We start from the raw sequence: 20,743 nt of genomic DNA on the forward strand, positions 1-20,743 counted from the left end.
CTTTTATCAGCTCTGATAAGAATCCCCTAACTGAGCATTCAGTCTAGCTTTCACCAGAATGATTATAGCGGAGTCAGTCTTCTGTGATGTCTTTTTAAGCCCAAGCCTGACCCCTTGTGGCTCTGCTTTGCTGGTTTGAGGATAAATAGCAGAAAATCAGAGCCACAAGGGGGCAGACTTGGGCTTGAAAAGACATCACAGAAGACCGACTCAGCTATAATCATTCCGGTGAAAGCTAGACTGAATGCTCAGTCGGGGATTCTTATCAGGGCTGATAACAGGCAGATTTAGCAGAAAAGAATGAAACAAAGAGCAGGGTAGGTGTTTACGGTCACGTTCCCATTGATATATATGGTAAAATGCATGAGGGTGCTTAGTTCTCTGGTTCTCTTTAAGGTAAATTTTCTGTAAAGACTGGCAACAGTTTATACACAGTGGACAATTCTAGATGCCGATTATTTGCGGCAAATCTAGTTTTGAGATCATGAGACCATGTAAGAAGGTATTTATTGAGGTTTACCTCTATGTCCCTCATGAGTTTCCTATAGCAATACAGTTATTCCACCTTTATAATTATTTGGCTGTTCAAAGAGGCAGAAATGTTTTAGGTATGGAGAGGATATATGAAAATTTATCCCCTTAACCCAATGGTTTAGTCTAATATAAGTAAACAATCGGTTTGGTTCTCAAACTATTGGTTAAATAATTTTAATTCTAAGGCTGGATCCACACTATAAGCGCGCTTTTGTGAGCGCTTGTGATTGCTTAATGCTTTGCGAGTGCTTTTTAAAAATAGCTCCCATTCATTTTCATTAAAATCACTGTAAAATTTGCTGCGATCGCACTAAGCAATCACATGCGCTCACAAAAGCGCTTATAGTGTGGATCCAGCCTAAAAGATGGCCAATAGTCCAGATGTCGTTTATTGCAATGACTAACACCTTGCCATTTAGAGAAAATGATATTATTTATAGATTGGCTACTGTAGGCATAGGAATAGTCAACAAGGTTGAGCATTCTTCTGAAAACTTGTATGATTTTGCAGAAAACTCTCAGACCCAGAGGCGTATCTAGAGGGGTGCAGGCATGGCTTGTGCCATGGGCGCCACAGTACCATGGGCGCTTCTGTGCTGCACCACCATGTCTCCCATCACTCATACCTTAGATCAGATTAATTTTGTTAACTGGGGAACATGTAGGGCCCACTTGGGTTAGTGTTAGAAAAGAGGGTAGAAAGGGAATAAGAAGAGCTATTTCCAAAAAAGTAACTTCAGCAATATCCAGAGCCAAAATACACAAGCAAACATAACAAATGTACGCAAGAAAAGATACTGTTTTTAGAGAGGAGGGAGGGCTCAATTTCAGAGTTTGCCATAGGCTCTATATTACTCAGATACACCCCTGCCCAGACCTTAATCGTGACCTGTTGAGTAACCTAGTGGAGAGGTAAGGAGATCCAATTAGGATACTCATATCATCTTGAAATAGGGCCATGCTTAACTGATCTTTATTTTTAGCCCTGGCTGTGTTCAAGCTATTTGTCTACCAGAATATAGAATAGTGTAGAATACATGCATAGTAATATGTCTCCTTATTAGGGAGACCTAACTCTCCTTTAGGCCAGTTTCACACTGCATATTGGTGTTAGCGGAGCGATCCGGGGGCCACACCACACTGTGAAAAAACTGCCTTGGAGAATTACAGCGTTAATATTTGGCAGATATGCTTTTTTCTAAATAGAGGAGGAGATTGAGATGAAACATTAATGATTAACTGGGATTTACTTTATAATACTATACTTTGGAAAAGTCCTCTAGACCTTCCAACTTTCCAATACAGGGGTGCTTTAAAAGAAGGATTGGGTACCAAAGCAGCATACGATTTGTATTTTAAGGACAAGTACAATTATGCACTACTCCCACACTCTCCTAAATTGTTGCTTTGTTATTGAAGTATTGTAATCTCCCTGACGGTCGGTATCCCCAAGTCAGTCTCGGGGTTGAAAAAAGCAGCCAGGAGTGATATCCCCAGGCCTGACTTGTAGTAGCCGCTGGGAGCTCTGTGCATAGCATGCAGTGGGTGTTTCAACTCACCTTCCCCGGGATCCAGACATCGGCAGCTATTCTCCTTCCTGTCTATGGAGGCTCTACTTTCCCCTGGTGAGATCGCCGTCTGTCGTCATAACGACAGCGGCGATTTGACTACAGGGTTACAGTGCCACCCGGAGGACGGAGGGAGAACTGCATCACTGGATCCCAGGAAGGTGAGTAAGAGCAGGGGCTGCTGCAGGCTCTCTAGCAGTATGATTTTGTTTACCAGGTTTTAGGGTCTTAAAGGGGCACTATTGCTAAAATGTTAAAATGTAAAATATGTGCAAACATAGACAAATAAGAAGTATGTTTTTTCCAGAGTAAAATGAGCCATAAATTACGTTTCTCCTATGTTGCTGTCACAGTAGGTAGAAGAAATCTGACAGAATCAACAGGTTTTGGACCAGTCCATCTCTTCATAGGGGATTCTCAGTAAGGCTTTTATTCTTTAAAAAGATTTTCCTTAAAAAGTATTTAAACAATGATGCTGGCCAGCTTCCCTGCTCGCTACAGTTTTTTGGCAGTTGGACAGAGCAATTGCCATTCACTAAGTGCTTTTGAATATAAATAAATTCCTGAAAATCCCTCATGAAGAGATGGACTAGACCAAAACCTCTCACTTCTGTCAGATTTCTACAACCTATTGTAATTGACAGCAACATAGGAGAAAAGTAATTTATGGCTCATTTTACTCTTGCAAAAATGTACTTTATATTTAAAATTTTTCGCCACAGTGCCCCTTTAACCACCTGAGGACCGCAGTGTTAAACCCCCTAAAGACCAGGCCATTTTTCTGAAATTGGGCCCCTGCAACTTTAAGGCCTCGCTGCAGGGCCGCACAACTCAGCACACAAGTGATCCCGCCCTTTTCTACCCACCAACAGAGCTTTCTGTTGGTAGGTTCTGATCGCCCCCCAGATGTTTGTTTATTTTTCCACAAATATGTTATTTTTTCTTATTAAATTTACCTATTTTTTAGATTCCCCCTCTCTCCCTCACCCCGCCAGCCAATCAGCGTGATTGGCTGTCATAGGCTTCAGCCTATGACAGCCGATCACTTCCCTGCCTCTGGAGGGGACAGCCATGTCACACGGCTGTCCCCAGTACAGCACTGCCTTAGATCGCAGCGCTGTACACGGTAATTCTCCTAGCGGCTGCTGGGAGACTGAAGGCGGAGCTGAGCCAATACAAGCAGGGATGCACACGCATCGGCGCGCACGATTTCCTGCAAACCACGCCCCAGGGACCTTCCGCCGATTGGCGTTAGGCGGTCCTGGGGCTGCTGCCGCGTCCACACCCATCATGCTTGTTCAGGGTCTATGGCTAAAAGTATTAAAGAACAACTAGTGCGATAGATAGATAGATAGATAGATAGATAGATAGATAGATAGATAGAATAGATAGATAGAATAGATAGGAGAGAGGGAGAGAGAGTTTTTCAACATACAGTGTAAAAGAGGCATAGGGAAACTTTACACATCAGTTGTCCTTTCAGTTATAACTGACAGCAACTAATATAGTGCAAAAGGGCCCTTACGGTATAATTTTTCTCACTTCCTGAAAGTTAGTTAGGCATACATCTTTAATAGGGACATAAACACCAATCAAAAACATTTGTGCCGACTAGACAAGAGATTATGGTAGTAGCGGAATTCTAGCAGCACCAGGGACACTAACCTACCAAGACTCCCCATACTGCTAGGTGTCGCCACTCCGGGGGGATACAATTTGACAATCCGTTCTGGGTGCAGTCGGGGTAAGGCTCATGTCACACTAAGGCATTGCTTTCCATACCCTGTAAAAACAGGATCACAGGGGGAAAGTTGCATTGTAAAGCATACAGTAAAAGTAGGCTTCACTGCAACCATAAACATGCACATTTTGTAAACGCGCAACATGCTCCTCACTATTTCTCCAGTGCGCACTGCCATTGCGTCGATTTGGCCGCTCCATTACAATATAATTACGTTACAATTGTTATGCGATTATGTTGCCTGTCGTAACGTGTCAGTGTGAAAGCAGCCTATAACCCTGTTCAAAGCATCATCACTTGCTCTGTTTAGCCAGCTTGCCTCTGGGACTGGCACTAACTTTACAGTACACTACGCCAGGACTGATCTGAGCTTTCTGTACTGTACATGTAATGTTGGCACAATGACAATCCTTCCCTGAATGCTTCTCCCGCTCCAGAAAGAGGTCACTGCCGGGGTCGCTATATAAATAGTGGTGCGAATACAATCATGCCAGCTGGGAGTGGTGCTGTAAATGTGGAGACTTATATGAGGGGCCACCTGCCAGCTGCAGCTCAGCCCAGGAAGCCAATGCTGCTTTCCACTGTACATGCTTTGCTGCATCTTGCAGATCATTTGCAACCTACAAAAGGCAAGGACCTGATAGACTGCTAGGGACTAGAAGAAGCCCACAATAAGTGAATCAACCCCCTCCCCCCATAAGACTTCACCAGCAAGATGACAGCTTCTATGCATGCAAAAATGAATGAATAAAAACCAGACAGAAATCAGCTACGAGGAAGAAGAAGGAGAAGTGAAAACAGACTGCAGTAAGCATGTCTGCTACTACAAGATAAAAATGTCACATTCACTTTCAAGCAGGGGTCAGCGCATACTGTCAGAAGAAACTCACCATCAGCATAAGCACAAATAAACAGTTTCTGCTGTGCACATTGGGGGTGACATGAAAGTATATAATCCAGTGTTCTCCCCAGGCTCTTTTAGCTGGGTGCTCCACTCGGCTAAATTTGGTGACCACCCGGATATAATCGGCCCACCTCCTCATCTGCCTCCGATGCTTTAAGCAGAAAAGTACTAGCCCTGCTTTCTCGTGTCGTGCCCCACCCAGCTACTTTTTCATGCCACCCGGCTGGAGAAAATTTCTGGGGAGAACACTGTAATCAATAACGCATGTGTACTCAGGGCCACACTATAACTACAGTAACACTTTAACTGTTAGAAAGACACAGAGTCTTCATTTCGTAGTTCGGAATAGAAAGACCCCACTCACAGATGCAGTACACTTTTAAAATCGTCATAAAACTCATATTCACATCTGCACAGGACCTTGACCAATGTTGTTCTGGGCTCCCATATATTCAGTCTGCTATCTTATTTTTAAACTTTGCTTTCTGTAGTAATGCGTGTGCAATCTGGTTCTATAGAGTGTGCTGAAGTGAGCTGTGGAATGCCCAGCTGGAAACTACAAAACACAGATGCCTCTGTTCCTGGAGTGCCTAGAGTCTAGACAAAGCAGTTGTAGAGTGAAGCACCAAGGCCCTTATACCACTGGACACAGGAGACCAACCTGAGTGAGTAACCATGTCTGTCATCTACAGCTGCTCTACCTTTTACTAACAGACAACTGGAGCAGACAGTCAATAGTTATCCCACGCCTCTGTGGTGTATGCCTCCATGTGAAGGACTGAGAACTCAAAGCCAAAGTAGTGGTGACTGGGAGCACCCCCAGATAAGTCCGTAAATCAATGCAAATGAGGCTGGCAGTAACTTTGTGTGTTTTTTTACTTTTATTCAAACAATATGAGCCAAAGTTTCGTGATCAGAAGGTCTCTTCCTCAGGGCAAGCAAATACATCATAGCTATCTAATTCATAGTAGTCATCAGCAAAAAGGCCAAGAGACACTCACTAGCAAGCGATGTGTATAGGATAGGACAGTGATAGGCGAACTTGGCTCTCCAGCTGTTAAGGAACTACAAGTCCCACAATGCATTTGTCTTTATGAATTATGACTGTGCCTGTCAGACTCCTGCAATGCATTGTGGCACTTGTAGTTCCTTAACAGCTGGAGAGCCAAGTTCGCCTATCACTGAGATAGGACTATACAAATGACCAATACATATGTTTGGCCAGTAGGGGCAGACGCCCCAGCGGCATTTCAGAATCGCAGTACGCAATACGCATCTTTGCTCCACTTTTTATCACATTGGTTCTGACAAAAATTATAGTACACACTGCCTGTTCCACCAACAATGTTTAGTGGCTAGTCTAACACAGGGCCAGGCACTTCCCTGCAGACATTCCCTCTGGGTGCCTATTTTGAGCAGTGTTTGCCTGCACACCCTTCCTGGTGCTGGATCTTCCACACAGCTGGTTGCACTTAACAATGAGGCAGAAAAAAAAAAACCTTATGATATAATGAATTGTATGTGTAGTAAAGATAAGGAATAGAACATTAGTGGCAAAGAAAATAGTCTTATATTTTTATTTACAGTTATATAGTTTTTTTTTAGAACACTGCATCATTTTATCATATTTGCAATATACAAACCACGCTCTGTATTTCAAACTATGAAACAGATCAGAGCTAATGACCCTATGAATTCCCCTGCAATAAAACCTTATCTGAAGCTGTCTCTCACTGTTTCTTTGAAGTATACGTGCTTCCGAAAATAGGACAGTCTCAGACCAAAGTTGGGTCAGAGAGTTCAGAGAAGCTCTTTTGCATAGATAACAAATGAAGTTTCTTAACTCTTCATGTACTGGAAACCATACAAGACTGTTCTTTGCTACTAAATGTTCTATTTCTTAACTGTACTACACATACAATTCATTATATCAAAAGTTTAGTTTAACTTCAGATTCCCTTTAAATTCAGGAAATGAGTGCGTCATAATGTATTCCCTGTATGACGAGAGGTCCCACATGGGAATGGAACTGCAACCGCATCAAGGAAAATCGTGGAGCATGCCATGTTGCCATTCCATGTCACCTGCATTTCTGCGCGTTCAAGATTGCAATCCCATTCATTACAAAAGAATGGTATCTCAACCACATCAGCAAAAAGCCTTTTGCAGCTGCCACCTGCGTTGTCCACAGAGCATACATGGAAAGGAAGCCTTATTCATGAGGTTTAAAACTCCAGCAGAGTACATTCTCCAGCTGTCTATATGTTCACCCTGTAGTGGCTCAGCTAGGGACTAAGTTGTGCCACTCTACACCAGTGAGCAGTTGGACTGTAGCGTTCACCAGTCTAAACCATATAGACAACCTGGCACTCCAGACCACCGTCTAGTTATATTTTTATGGTACATTTATAGAACTATTTACACCATTTATTGTCCCCAAAGAGGCACAAGTTTAGTGTCCTTACCACAGTCTCAGCAGACACACAGAAATACCAATTATCCTGTGACACGCTGCTTGCTGAAGGGAATTCAAACAAAACCCAAGAACAGGATACCAACACCCTACAGAAAATGTGACGACGGGATTTAAACTCGGACCCCAGAACTGAAAGCCAGCAATGCTAACTACTTATCCAGCATGCTGCCCATAAACACGCATCTACTGTAAGTACAAACACAGGTACAGCTACATACAATATACAGTGTGCAAGATTCAAACAAAACTGTGTATATATTACTAAGAAATTAAAAAATAATACAGTTCCCTCAAGAAAGTCTACAGAAAATGCAATTTTAAATAAAGTGTTTGAAAATGTTTTACAATAATGGATACAAGTTGTAATTTATTTGTTGGGGATGGGGGAATACTTTTATTAAATGATGTGTGGAATTCTTTAAAGTTTGCCTATATGCAACTGTTTATTGGGTGAGACACCTGCCTGAGTGGAAAATTATGTCCACCACTTCCTCCCTCACTTTGGTTCACACATAAATACACATTTCTGGCCCAGTCCTGTCAGTTTTGCATTACTATTTTATCAGTTTGCCATGACTGGATTGGGACTGCACACCATTTGTGGGGGGTGAACACACCTAGAAGAAACTGATACAAAACTGATAGGATTGGAAATACATTATTTTTATGTGCAAACACAGCCATAGAAACACATACAAAACTGATGCCAACTGTCAAAAACTGACAGGACAAGACTGGAAACCTTTTTATGTGTGAACCAAGTCTAAGCTACTCCCAACTGACCAACTGTCACCACCTCTAATCGTCTGATATTGGTGACAGGATTAAAGGACACCAGTCTAGTAACCGTAGGCTAATAGAAGTGAGGGGGGGGGAAGGACTGGCAACAATTTACATCCCCGAGCATCACTCCATATCCAGTTGGGCATAGCTGCACTTCAAAGAACAACTCTACAGCCTTTCTGTTCACTCCTCACTTCTATTTCAACAGTGACCTCCTTTTCCCCATGACCTCTCTGCTTCTGGCATATCTCCTTATCTCAGGCGATTTCAGGGGCTTCAAAATAGTAGTAAAAATCCTCTCATTCCATAACCACGATCTAAAATCAGCAAGACAAACTACACATCGCGTAATACTGTAACAGCATGGATGTAAGAAAACCCGTGTAGTTGTGAACACTCTGTGCTTGCCACTCGTGACACCACCACCCAATACTGGAGAGGCTCACCAGATTATTATTATTGCGCAGTAAGTTGGAACAATTAGCCCCTGATGAGTCTGTTTGATGACGAAACGCGTAGGGCGGAGCCAGTACGCCAGACGCAGACACGCCCCCTAGGCGAGCAAGCGGAAGCCCGGAGTAGTGTGGAGATTCCGACCGGCAGGACGCCGCAGGGATTCAGGAGTACACCTACAAGGGCCCTAGGAGAGCCGCTGTGACACGCTTGATAGCGTTGTGGAGCTTGTAAGTAGTTAGGAGGCGCGAGAAGCGCGGCTATGTGCTAATTGTTCCAACTTACTGCGCAATGAGGTGTTATTTATTATGTTTTTAGTTGCAATTTTATGAAGATATTAAACCTTTGATACCAGCATACGGGTGTGCCTCACTGATGTGTCTGGGTGAGACATAAACAAAGCGAGAGATCCACCTGCAGAGCGAGGTGGTTATAATCTGGTGAGCCTCTCCAGTATTGGGTGGTGGTGTCACGAGTGGCAAGCACAGAGTGTTCACAACTACACGGGTTTTCTTACATCCATGCTGTTACAGTATTACGCGATGTGTAGTTTGTCTTTCTGATTTTAGATCGTGGTTATGGAATGAGAGCGCAGTGGATTTTTACTACTATTTTGAATCTTCTTATCGGATGACCCCACAGCGAACTCAGTGGACTATTTCCTGGAAGTGATTAGTTTAGAGGTTCTCTTTCTTTTCCCTCAACTAAACAGTTTGGCACGGCCTATTGTTGCCTATAAGATTTCAGGGGCTTGGCGTGTGGGGAATCCAGGGGGAGGAGTCAGTAGCATCAGCAGTATGCAGAATGAGTGGCAGATGAGCAAGTGGCGCTAATGTTAACTTCTAAAGCCTGTACACACATCAGATGAAAGTCGTTCAAAATAAACAACTGATCACCTGACAGTCATCAAAGGAAATGGAAGCGAACAACTGCAAAAGACAACAATAAGCTACGGATCTCGGTCACTTTAGCCAATCTGATCAGATCGTTTCAGCCGACGATTGTTCATAAGAGTGTGCAGGAATCAGTAGATCATGAACAATGCATCTGCCAAGTGCAGCTGCGTGAAAATAAGTCTTGTGATCCTGTTCTTTGAAAGTTGCATACACCCAACGTATTTGTGCATCAGTTGGTAGCAAAATGTCGGTAAGAAGAAAGTGCGTATGGCTGTTTGTTAATGTATTTATATCCAATTTCTGCATGTTTGGATCTTAACTCCCAGATGTTTCATTAACGTCCCTTCTGGTACACCCCATTCTCCGTCTGCATGCGCAAATTATCTGACAATTCGTCTGCAGTTTTCAGTGTCATGTGTACACACATCTAACAATGTGTTGCTCTTGCCTCTGCCTTCCATATCATCGTTCTTTTTGAACTACTTTCATCCGATGTGTGTACGAACCTCAAATGGTGGTGAAATTGGGACACTCGGAAACAGTGCACTAATGCCAAAAATAAACACACTAACATCTACCACCTAAAAGTAGGACAACCACAACTGTCAAATGCTACAAACACACTTCAATTCACCTTGACCAAAACTAACATTCTAGATCAGTGATCTGCAAACTTGGCTCTCGAGCTGTTAGGAACTACAAATCCCACAATGCATTTGCCTTTATGAATCATGACTGCGGCTGTCAGACTCCTGCAATGTATTGTGGGACTTGTAGTTCCTTAACAGCTGGAGAGCCAAGTTTGCAGATCACAGTTCTAGATCATTTCATCGGGAAATCTAAAATGTGTACTGCCTGATGTCGCATGAAACAGGTCTCCTTAGCCCCTGATATTACGTGTGCAGCCCCTGCTTTGGTCGCTGCTGCCATAGACGTAATGTTATTATGGCTATAACGGTAGTGGCTAGATCAGGCATGGGCAAACTTGGCCCTCCAGCTGCTAAGGAACTACAAATCCCACAATGCATTTGCCTGCATAAGTCATGACTGCGGCTGTCAGACTTCTGCAATGCATTGTGGGACTTGTAGTTCCTCAACAGCTGGAGGGCCAAGTTTGCCCATGCCTGGGCTAGATAGTGTACTGGTTAAGGTTCAGTAGGGAATCCTAAAGCAAGACTCCCTAACACTGCAGGGTGGCCTCTTGAGCGCACCCTTAGTGGCCCTTGAACGCTTTGAGTTGGACAGGAGAAAAGCGCCATATAAATGTTTGGATTATTATAACGGCGTTGGGGGGAAACTTTGTAATTTGGGTCCCGACAGTAGCTGAACCCCAGAATTACACCACCAGAGGTTCGGTAATCACTCTGCCTAGTGCAGGGAGAGTTTCTTGGTTTCTACCCACGCCCAGTACAACAAAGCCACCACCACACATACGCAATGTCGCTGATCTCCCCTGTAGCAATCCACTAGGACAGATTTCAGTCCCTCAATCACTCTTATTCTGTGGGATCTTCAAATGAAGATCCTGAAGCATGGTACCGCTCACTTGCCCCCCACTCCACTGAAAACTGCTTGGCCAAAAGTTGAACAGCATTGGATGATAGCTCTAAAAATACTGGCCTAACCAATCTGTAATGGATTGTTTTAGCAACAAATATTTCAATTATGTATGTAGGTTCATTTATGCTAATACTAGTTTACAAAAATGTCACTAGTCTACTTTATGGAACCCAGCAGGAAACCTCATAGGGAAACTCTGCTAACGAGATCGCGTGGATGGTACCCTCTCAAACTGCTAGGTTTCAGATAGGTTGTTGTAAACTACACTCACACTGTTCAGCCAATCACAATGCTTTGTGCTGTAGATGGTGCTGTGATTGGAGAACTGTTCCCTATTATTATTATTGATTTATAAAGCGCCAACATATTCCGCGGCGCTGTACAACCCTATGAGGTTTCCTGCTGGGTCCCCTGAACTAGACTGGTGCCAAAGAAAATATACACTTAAGTATAAAACATGCCTTCATAGAAATAAAAAAAAAATGCACACATCAGAACGTCAATATGACATGAACTATATGACATTTCAAAGGTACACATATCAGTTTCGCTCTCATGATACACAGAATTAATTTGCGCATACCCTGACGAACCCCGTCAGTAACAGAATGATGTAAACAAACACACAACACACGTGTGCACCTTAACCAGGGGCAGGCTTCACTTCCAAAAGCAGGCCTCTCTCTCCTTCAGCAGCACAGCAAATATTGGGACATTATCTCTTCTGCTGTTGATGCTTTTGTCATTCAAATAGCAGGGCAGACACTCAGATAACAGGCTTCCTGTGCAGCTAAACAGCCACTTGATACAGCTTCACCCAACAGCAAAGAAGTGCTGCTTTTGTCTCTGTGCAGACATTGCACACAGAAAAAAGGGGAGATTTCAGGGTGAAATTCAGGCTCGGTTGCCGTGGAAAAGGGAAGGAAGGGAGGGAGGGGGGATGAAAACGAGGAGGAAAAAAAACATAAATACTGCAGTGCAGGAAATTGAGGTATTCTCTTCTCTCTGCACCGAAGCATTCTCTATTTCACCGGTGAGCTGAGACATCAGTGCGGCCACGCAGGGGTTAATAGCATCTACTCTCCTAGTGGTCTCAGGCCTGGTGGGTCTCTGCAAAGGATTTCAATCCAGTCAAAGCCTTGTGATCTGCTTTTTCACCGTGGATCTGCGAATGGCAAAGGCGTCTAAGGCACAACAGAGGCTGGCTGCTTTGGAGATGGGGTTGGGGGTCTGGCGGACACTTAACTGTTAAGCGTGGAAAATCGTCCCTTCTTTTCATGCAAAGGCAGCTGTTCATTGCCAGTCGAGGAGGGAGAGGAGCGGAGGGAGGTCTGGGAAGGAGGGGGAGAGGCTGAGCAGAGAAAGAGAGAGAGAGAGAGAAAAAAAAGAGATATCATACACAGGCAATAGAGGAGGGGAAGTGTGTGTCCTTACCCTGTATGTGACAGGCTCAGGGGAGATGACCCTTTACCCCACCCCTGTCCAAGCTGCAGACTGGCCTGGGAGCTTTTATCAGCCACCTCCTGGGCATTTAAAGTTAGTCCTCACAGCCAAGCAGCAGCACTATCACAGTGTTGTGGACATGTGAGGGTGTGCAGGCAGGAGGAAGCGTGCAGCCCCGTGTGGTCAAGATGTGCAACTGCAGGGGTGTGTTTACATTGTCAGAGGGAACTGTGTATATACTGTACTAGCAACTGTTCACTGAGGCATGGCTGTGTCTGCTCATGTGTGCACATGTCATAGACATACATTTTTCACAGAACACATTTTGGTCAAAAACAAGCTTTTTTTTTTACAACTTACTTGAAATGTATTAAACGCTTTCTTTCTTTTTTTTTTTTCAAAGGTGCTTATTTTTTTTTTATAAAGAAATTATAACAGATCATTGATCATATACATTTTATAACACTGGTTATATAAAAGCTGTTTCAGGTCACTGGTAAAGCTGACTATACACTGGTCTAACCCTAAAACCCCCATTCTGGACTGGCACTTAAGAAGATCCAGCCCCTAGCAGCTGATATGTCCCTCACCAAAGCTCCGTTGTCCTGGGGTCCCCCTCCGTTGCAGATGCCGTCTTCGCGATCACGCTCACTTTGCTTGGAGTGTTCTGCACAGGTGCAGAAGTACTGCGCATTACACTCCAGACCACGTGAGCGCTCTCACGAGCAGTGCACCCTCGTGCTCGCTTAGGCACAAAAGATGCCGACCTGGTCAGGTTAGCATCTCCAATGAAGGGAACCCCGGGCCACTGGCTAGGACCGGAGCTGTGGTGAGGGACATATCGGCTGCCAGGGGCTGGAGGAAGCGCCGGGTAAGTGGAACTTTTTTTTTACCTCGGATCTTCCCTTTAAATCCCCCCCCCCCTTCCCCACCGCAAATAACGTAAAAAAAAAAATACAAATACATTTGTAAGACAATACATTTCAAAACGATAATTTACAAAATGATCATTCTCAAAACGAAAAATTTCAGTTAGAGGAGCCCGGTGCCCGTTATTTATCGGACATCCAAATGTCAGCTTTCAGAGCCCAATAGCTGATATTTTGCATAAGCATCTATGGGGCACCCAAATATTCCATTAGCTGCAGCCACCCAAATTTCCAGCTTTCCCTCTTGGATCATAATCTGATAAGAGAGATCTAGCTAATCGAATCCCTCCACACAGATTTTCAACAGCATCTGTGAAGCTGCGCAGTGCCTGCCGGGCCCCGCAGGTGTGCACCGCACTCCTGACCAGCTGATCCAGCAATATCTTCCGTCTGGCACCATAGAATGATTTAATCGATTTTGGCCAGGCATCGTTCTTTTTTTTTTCTACCAGATTTGATTAAATCTGCCAGATATCAATAAAAAATTATTAACCAGTGTATGACCTTAATTGCTGCTGTGATCACTGTACTGTACATCCGAGGAGGAAACAAAAAAACAAGATCTACTTACCTGGGGCTTCCTCCAGCCCCTGGCAGCCTATCTGTCCCTCGCCGCAGCTCCAGGGTCCCCTCCGTTGCAGATCCCGACATCGCCAGGTCTGCATCCTCTGCACCTGCGCGAGCACACGGCCGCACTGCTTATGGTCGCGCTCCTCTCGTCCCTGGGAGGATTTGCGCAGGTGCAGTACTTATGCGCCGGTGCAGAACGCTGCAGGTCACGTGAGCATGATCACGAGCAGCGTGGCCACGTGCTCACAAAAGGCACAGAAGATGCAGACCTGGCAAGGTTGGCATCTGCAGCGAAGGGGATCCCGGAGCTGCGGCGAGGGACAGATAGGCTTCCAGGGGCTGGAGGAAGCCCCAAGGTAAGTAGATTTTTTTCTTCTCCACGTACCTGTTCTTTAGGACAGGGCTTTTCAACCCTGTCCTCAAGTACCACCAACAATGCATTTTTTGCAGAAAAACACAAATATTCACAGGTGAGGTAATTAGTGTCTCAGCAGAGCTGATTAACTACTCCTGTGGATTTCCACAAAGCATGCACTGTTGGTGGTACTTGAGGACAGGGTTGAAAAGCGCTGCTTTAGGAGTCAATGCACAGCTCTAGGCCACATACAGACATCAGACCATAGTCTTTGGAAAATGAAAGATCACAGACCAATCTTACCACCCTTCCTGTAGTATAAGAGCCTTACTCTACACCGTCTTTTCTATGGAACTGAACTCCACATCAGGAAAAAACCTTTGCAAGATGCTGCACACACAGATTCTGTACAGACACAAAAGATCAGTATCTGCAAAAGATCTGTTCCTGCCAAAAATCCATTCCTGCAAATTGCAATGATAGTCTATGAGATCTGCAGATCATCATACACACATGATTTAACTGACATTCATCTGCAGATCAGATCCACCAGGATGGATTTTTAGATCTGCAGATCTGCAGATGAATGTCAGTTAAATCATGTGTGTATGATGATCTGCAGATCTCATAGACTATCATTGCAATTTGCAGGAATGGTTTTTTGGCAGGGACAGATCTTTTGCAGATACTGATCTTTTGTGTCTGTACAGAATCTGTGTGTGCAGCATCTTGCAAAGATTTTTTCCTGATGTGGAGTTCAGCTCCATAGAAAAGACTGTGTAGAGTATGGCTCTTATACTACAGGAAGGGTGGTAAGATTGGTCTGTGATCTTTCATTTTCCAAAGACTATGGTCTGATGTCTGTATGTGGCCCTATTCGCGACTTGTCTGCCATGAACATTACCGGTACTTTTTTCCAGAAACAGTAGCATTGTTTAGTCTACTGGCTTTCACTGTGGCTACTTTCCACTGTCAATCACAAGTGCGTGGGTGGAACGCAATTGTTTTCTCTTTGCAATAGTCCTACATTTTTGTGGCAATACTCAAACAACTAAACTGAATGGAAATTGCACTAAAAATGCTGTAGGCAGTGTGTTGTGACTCCTTTAAGAGAAAACCAAGATTTGCCTGATAACAGTAAGTGTCCTTGCGATGGGCAAAACGCTGGCGCTCCAAACACCAGATTGAGACATACGGGGTTTCCACTTGTGCCAATGTGGTGTTGGTATGCCCTAGATCGTGATGTGCCCTAAACGTCATGACGTAGCAATCACACTAGTACTAATATGCAATAGAACTTTCAGTCTCTGAAACAACTGATAAAACTGCTGGTTTCTGAGACATGTGTAGTTGCCCTATAGTATTGCATAGCCATGCCTGGGAGCATTTCAGGAAGCTCAGAGAAGGACTGGACCATTCTCAATACCGGGTGCACATTTAATTTAGTACTGCAGCAAGCAATAGTTGAGTGATATCCCACCGCCTCCTGTCACTCGACTATTACTTGCTGTAGTGCTAAAGTAAATGTGCACCCCGTATGGAGAATGGTACAGCCCAAACAGAGAATTAAGTCCTTCTTGGAGCTTCCGCTGCTGCTTCTGGGCAGGACATCGCAATATTATAGGGCAACTGCACATGTCCCTGAAACCAGCTGTTTTTATCAGCTGTTTCGGAGACTGAACGTTCTATTGCACATGAGTAACGCGGCCCTAGCGTGCTGATGTGGGATTGCTACACCATGACGTTCAGTTCCCTGTGACAGCAGGATCACAATGGATCGGGACAGCGTTGCCACACGTTATCCTCGCCTTGCATCGGATACATTGAAGCGTACAGTCAATGAAAAGTATACTTCACCTTTAGCATTTAGCAGTAAAGCATGGCATGCAGTGCGATACCATACTGCAACACGTTATACCACAATACATCCGGCGCACTATGTACATCGCATAGGTGGTGCATTGCGGTAAGCCGTGTTACAAAGTGGCTGTTACACCATGCCACTGTGAACGTGGCCTAAAGCTGACTAGGTGCGTACACACATCTAATCTTGATTGGCAAATTTTCCACGTATTATAAAGCCCACTACACACTTTCAATTTTTATTTGCCAACCACTGACCATTTGTACCCACCTCCATGTAGTATGAAAGTCAACAGATAATACTATGAGCAGATTGTGTAGGTAAACCCTCAGGCTAGGTACACACTTAGCAGAAACGCTAGCGTTGCGGAAAACGCTGAGTTTTTGCTGCCAATGGAAGTCTATGGGCCACAGAAAAAAAAGGCATATCAAAAACGCATATGCGTTTTCAATGCGTGTGTTTTCAAAAATGCTGGTTTTGTTGCATAATCTGCAAAAACGCATCAAAAATGCACATAATGAAAGTCAATGGAAACACAATGGTATGCGTTTTCATGCATTTTCCATGCATTTTCCTATGAGTTTTTGTAAAAAATTGTTTTCTGGTGTATTTCCGCTTCCTGTTGTCTTCCTAGTGATTTGCATGAAACGCACAAGAAAAGCGCATGAGTTTTGTATATGCGAACCGCAAAAGCATTAAAACGCACGCAAAATGCTTTAAAAATGCATCTGCGGTAAAAAAACGCTAACGCAACAAAAACGCATTAAAATTGCACAAAGAACGCACACGACATAAAATAAACCAGGACATAAAACGCAGCCTTTCATGTGATCTTATGTGTGCACCTACCCTCACACTTGTGAGGATTAAAGGTGCGTACACACGTCAGATAAAAGTCTTTGGAAAATGAAAGATCACAGACCAATTTTACCCCCTTTCATGTAGTATGAGAGCCATACTCTACACAGTCTATTCTATGGAGCTGAACTCCCCATCAGATAAAAATCTTTGCAAGATGCTGCACACAGAGATGCTGTACACATTCAAAAGATCAGTATCTGCAAAAGATCTGTTCCTGCAAAAGATCCATTCCTGCAAAATGCATTCATAGTCTATGATATCTGCAGATCCCATACACACCTTGTTTAATGGACATTCATCTGCAGATCAGCCAATTATCTGCCGATCTGAAGATCCAACCTGGTGGATCTGATCTACAGATAATTGTCCGTTAAACAAGGTGTGTATGAGGTCTGCAGATATCATAGACTATGAATGCAGTTTGCAGGAATGCATCTTTTGCAGGAACAGATCTTTTGCAGATACTGATCTGTTGCATGTGTACAGCGGTCTTTGTGTGCAGCATCTTGCAAAGATTTTTATCTGATGGGGAGTTCAGCTCCATAGAGTAGACTGTGTAGAGTATGGCTCTCATACTACATGAAAGGGGGTAAAATTGGTCTGTGATCTTTCATTTTCCAAAGACTTTTATCTGACGTGTGTACCCACCTTAAGGCTCCAGGAAATTTGGATGCAGGGCAAAAACATAAACTGTCTCACTCTGCTCCTGCAAAACTCCCAGCGTTAAAGAGACTCTGAAGCAACATTAAAATCTCTTTTTACCTTATAATCAACATGGGCATGTCTGCCCCTGCTAAAATGCCGCTATCCAGCGGCTGAACGAGGGGTCTTTACCCCCAAATCCCCTCCGTTGTTCCCAGGCAGTGCTTCCTGCTGAGGCAGGGCTAATGGCCTCTCAGCGCTGATCGCCGCCTCTCCCCCACCCCTCTCAGTCTTCCTTCACTGAGAGGGGCAGGGGAGAGGCGGAGATCCGCCGCTGATAGACGTGCATGGAGGCAGAGCTACAGCCATTAGCTCTGCCTCCATGAGCAGCAAAATCTACGACCAAGTTGGTCGTGGATTTTGCAGGCAGGGATTTGGGGGGTAAAGACCCCTTGTTCAGCTGCTGGATAGCGGCGTTTTAGCAGGGGCAATCTCTTTAATTACTATTCCCCCTCCCGGACACTGTGGACTGTGAGATAACACATAACGCTATTGCTGGCAAACGAATTACGCTGTTTTTAAAGTAATTTGGGCTTGGTCTTTTAACCGCACCTAAATTACCTTCAGAATGCCACTATAGCCATAAGTCACATTGCGACCTATGGCGGGCCATGGCGCTCCCAAGTTTCCCTGCACCATTTTGCACATGCGATGCGTTGCAATGGTCCCACAATTGGCCCCGGTGCATCAGGGTCCACTGTAATAAATACACTGACCACATGGGGGGGACAGAATAAGCCACTGGCTGTTCCTGTGCCCCCTATGTGGTCAGTGTTATGATTGGCTGTTCCCATGTCACCTGCCTGTGTTTACCTATGTGGGCTGTTTAATGACTGGCTCTTCCTGTTCCTGTGTCCCCCTGCATGGCCAGTGTAACAATTGGTTGTTCCTGTGTCCCCTAGTGTGGTCAGTGTATAATAACTCAAGCTGAGGTGTGCACTACCAGACACCCCACGTTACACCCGAGTTATTCATGACTGGCAACACAAACACCGCAACATGCACACTGCTGCAAGACACTAATATTAAAACTTCTTTGCGATTAGTGTGAACTAGGTGTTAATTGTAGAAGCGAGCATTAAAGCAGAACTGAAGATTTAAAAAAAAAAGATTCACTTACCTAGGACTTCTGTCAGCCCCCTGCAGCCGCCATGTGCCCCGGCCGTTTCCAAACGATCCTTTGTTCTCTCGCTGCTGCTCACTTTCCTTCATGTCAACGTCCACTTTTCACCTGCGCAGCCCTGGTCGCACACATTTTCGTATGCATCCCGTGACCAGGAGCGTCCTACGCAGTGCGAGAAAATCTCTCCCAGCAATAGGAGCATAAACGAGGACGCGCACAGCCAGGGCCACGCTGCGCAGTGGACGGCGACTGCCAGAAGCAAAAGTGAGCCACAGCGGGGGAACGCAGGATCGTTTGGTAACTTCGCAGGCACAGGTCGGCTGCAGGGGGATGGCAGAAGCCCCAGGTAAGTGAAAGCTTTGTTTTTTTTTTTTTTTTTAGTTTTCAGTTCTGCTTTAAATTTGACTTTCTCAGCAGGGTCTGAACTGGGAATCTGAACAGGGCTAATAGGATGTGAAAGCTTATGGTTAATTAATCAAACTGCCAGTGCATTGATCATTAGCTTCCCACATATGATTAGCCATGTGCAAATTTTTGGTTGAGCCTGTGTGAGTCTGGTCATTGTAGAATACAAAACTGAGCAATATATATATACATATCTAATGCACACAGGTATCAGAGTCCCAGCTATCACAAGAGCTAACAATTGGTTTATACACTCACCCACTACTGCTTCTTCTAGAAGGACCCATCCACTTTTGAGTAGAAAGAAAACAGCCTCTCCATAGATTCTCTATTGAAATATGCAGAAAGATTGCCTACTTTCTACTCAACAGCTCCCCTATAGTTTGGAATGTGAAGTGGAAATCATAAACCAAATGATCTTGCAACCAGGGCATAGCAATAGGGGTTGCAGAGGTAGCCACCGCATCGGGGCCCTTGGGCCAGAGGGGCCCCGAAGGGCCCTCCCTCAACTACAGTATTTGCTCTCTATTGGTCCTGTGCTCATAATAATCACTTCTATAGATACTTTGAACACTGGTAATTATTAACAAACTGTTCCCCATCCCCTTCTTGCACCTCAGACACTGTAGTTGCCATTGGCAGGTTTTGGTGCGCCGTATCAATTGCTATGTATAGAGTTCTTGGGGGGCCCCAATGTAAAACTTGCATCGGGGCCCACAACTCCTTAGCTACGCCACTTCTTGCAAGTGTAGTTGGGCAAATCACATACCATACCAGAGATGCTTGAGATCAGAGTAGTAGGGGGCCTGAGGACAGTGTCGGACTGGGAGCTGGGAAAGCTGAGGAAATCCACTTGCTAGCCAAGCAGCAGTGATGATGAGGTGTTGCTGCTCACAATGAAGACTTGCTGCAGATTTCTATTGGGAATGATAACACAGGGCTACTGCTGCTTGGCCAATGGCCAGCGGGTGGATTTCACCCTCAGAGTCCGGCACTGCCTGAGGAGATGGCAACCTTCTGGGCCCGTACCCACCATGCGATTTTTCCGATGGCTGCCGATTTTTTGAGCGATGAGCGGTCATCTCCGCAATCTCGTGATGTGGTTACAGCCGACGTTTAGCAACGCGCACTGATAATGGCCGTCACAGCGGATTGGATCTTTAAGATCCCCAATGACTCTGTACAAAGTACCGCAATCGCGCCCGTCTTTTGATGTCGTATAGCAGTAAGAGAAATCGCTGAACGCTCATCGTCAAGGGGACGTCGTTGGACCCGTTGGGTGGTGAGTATTCAGCTTTACAGACAGACAATCCTTCTCTCAATCAATCAATCTTTCAATTTCGATTTGCATTCAAATTTCGTGTAAATTGTATACAGCTTGAAATTACTTCCTGTTTATTTTCCAGTTCAAAGCTGCGTACAATTTACATGACATTTGGATACAAGTTTAAATAATTTACATCTCATTGATCATCTCTGCTGATCAGTAATCATTTAGGCCTCGTTCCTGTCCACTAGGAAACCCAGATGGCCGTGTGTTCAGAACACAACACACGTGATCGCACACCATCTGTGT

The 20,743-nt window shown here is 44.6% G+C and overlaps 1 protein-coding gene across 7 annotated transcripts in view; it reads right to left on the bottom strand.

The window, feature by feature from the left end:
* Positions 1 to 20,743, bottom strand: part of MVB12B (multivesicular body subunit 12B) — a 245,602-nt gene that overhangs the window by 213,383 nt on the left and 11,476 nt on the right. For 2 of the 7 annotated variants that reach the window (XM_068248171.1, XM_068248172.1), the window contains exon 2: positions 12,162 to 12,266. The exons of 3 other annotated variants lie outside the window; for them this stretch is intronic. In XM_068248171.1, coding sequence (XP_068104272.1) covers positions 12,162 to 12,212 — 51 coding nt within the window. In that variant the 5' untranslated portion in view covers positions 12,213 to 12,266. 2 more of the 7 variants (XM_068248173.1, XM_068248174.1) reach the window with 2 other exon arrangements.

This window comes from Hyperolius riggenbachi, chromosome 8, assembly GCF_040937935.1.
Source record: "Hyperolius riggenbachi isolate aHypRig1 chromosome 8, aHypRig1.pri, whole genome shotgun sequence".
NCBI classification, from domain to species: Eukaryota; Metazoa; Chordata; class Amphibia; order Anura; family Hyperoliidae; genus Hyperolius; species Hyperolius riggenbachi.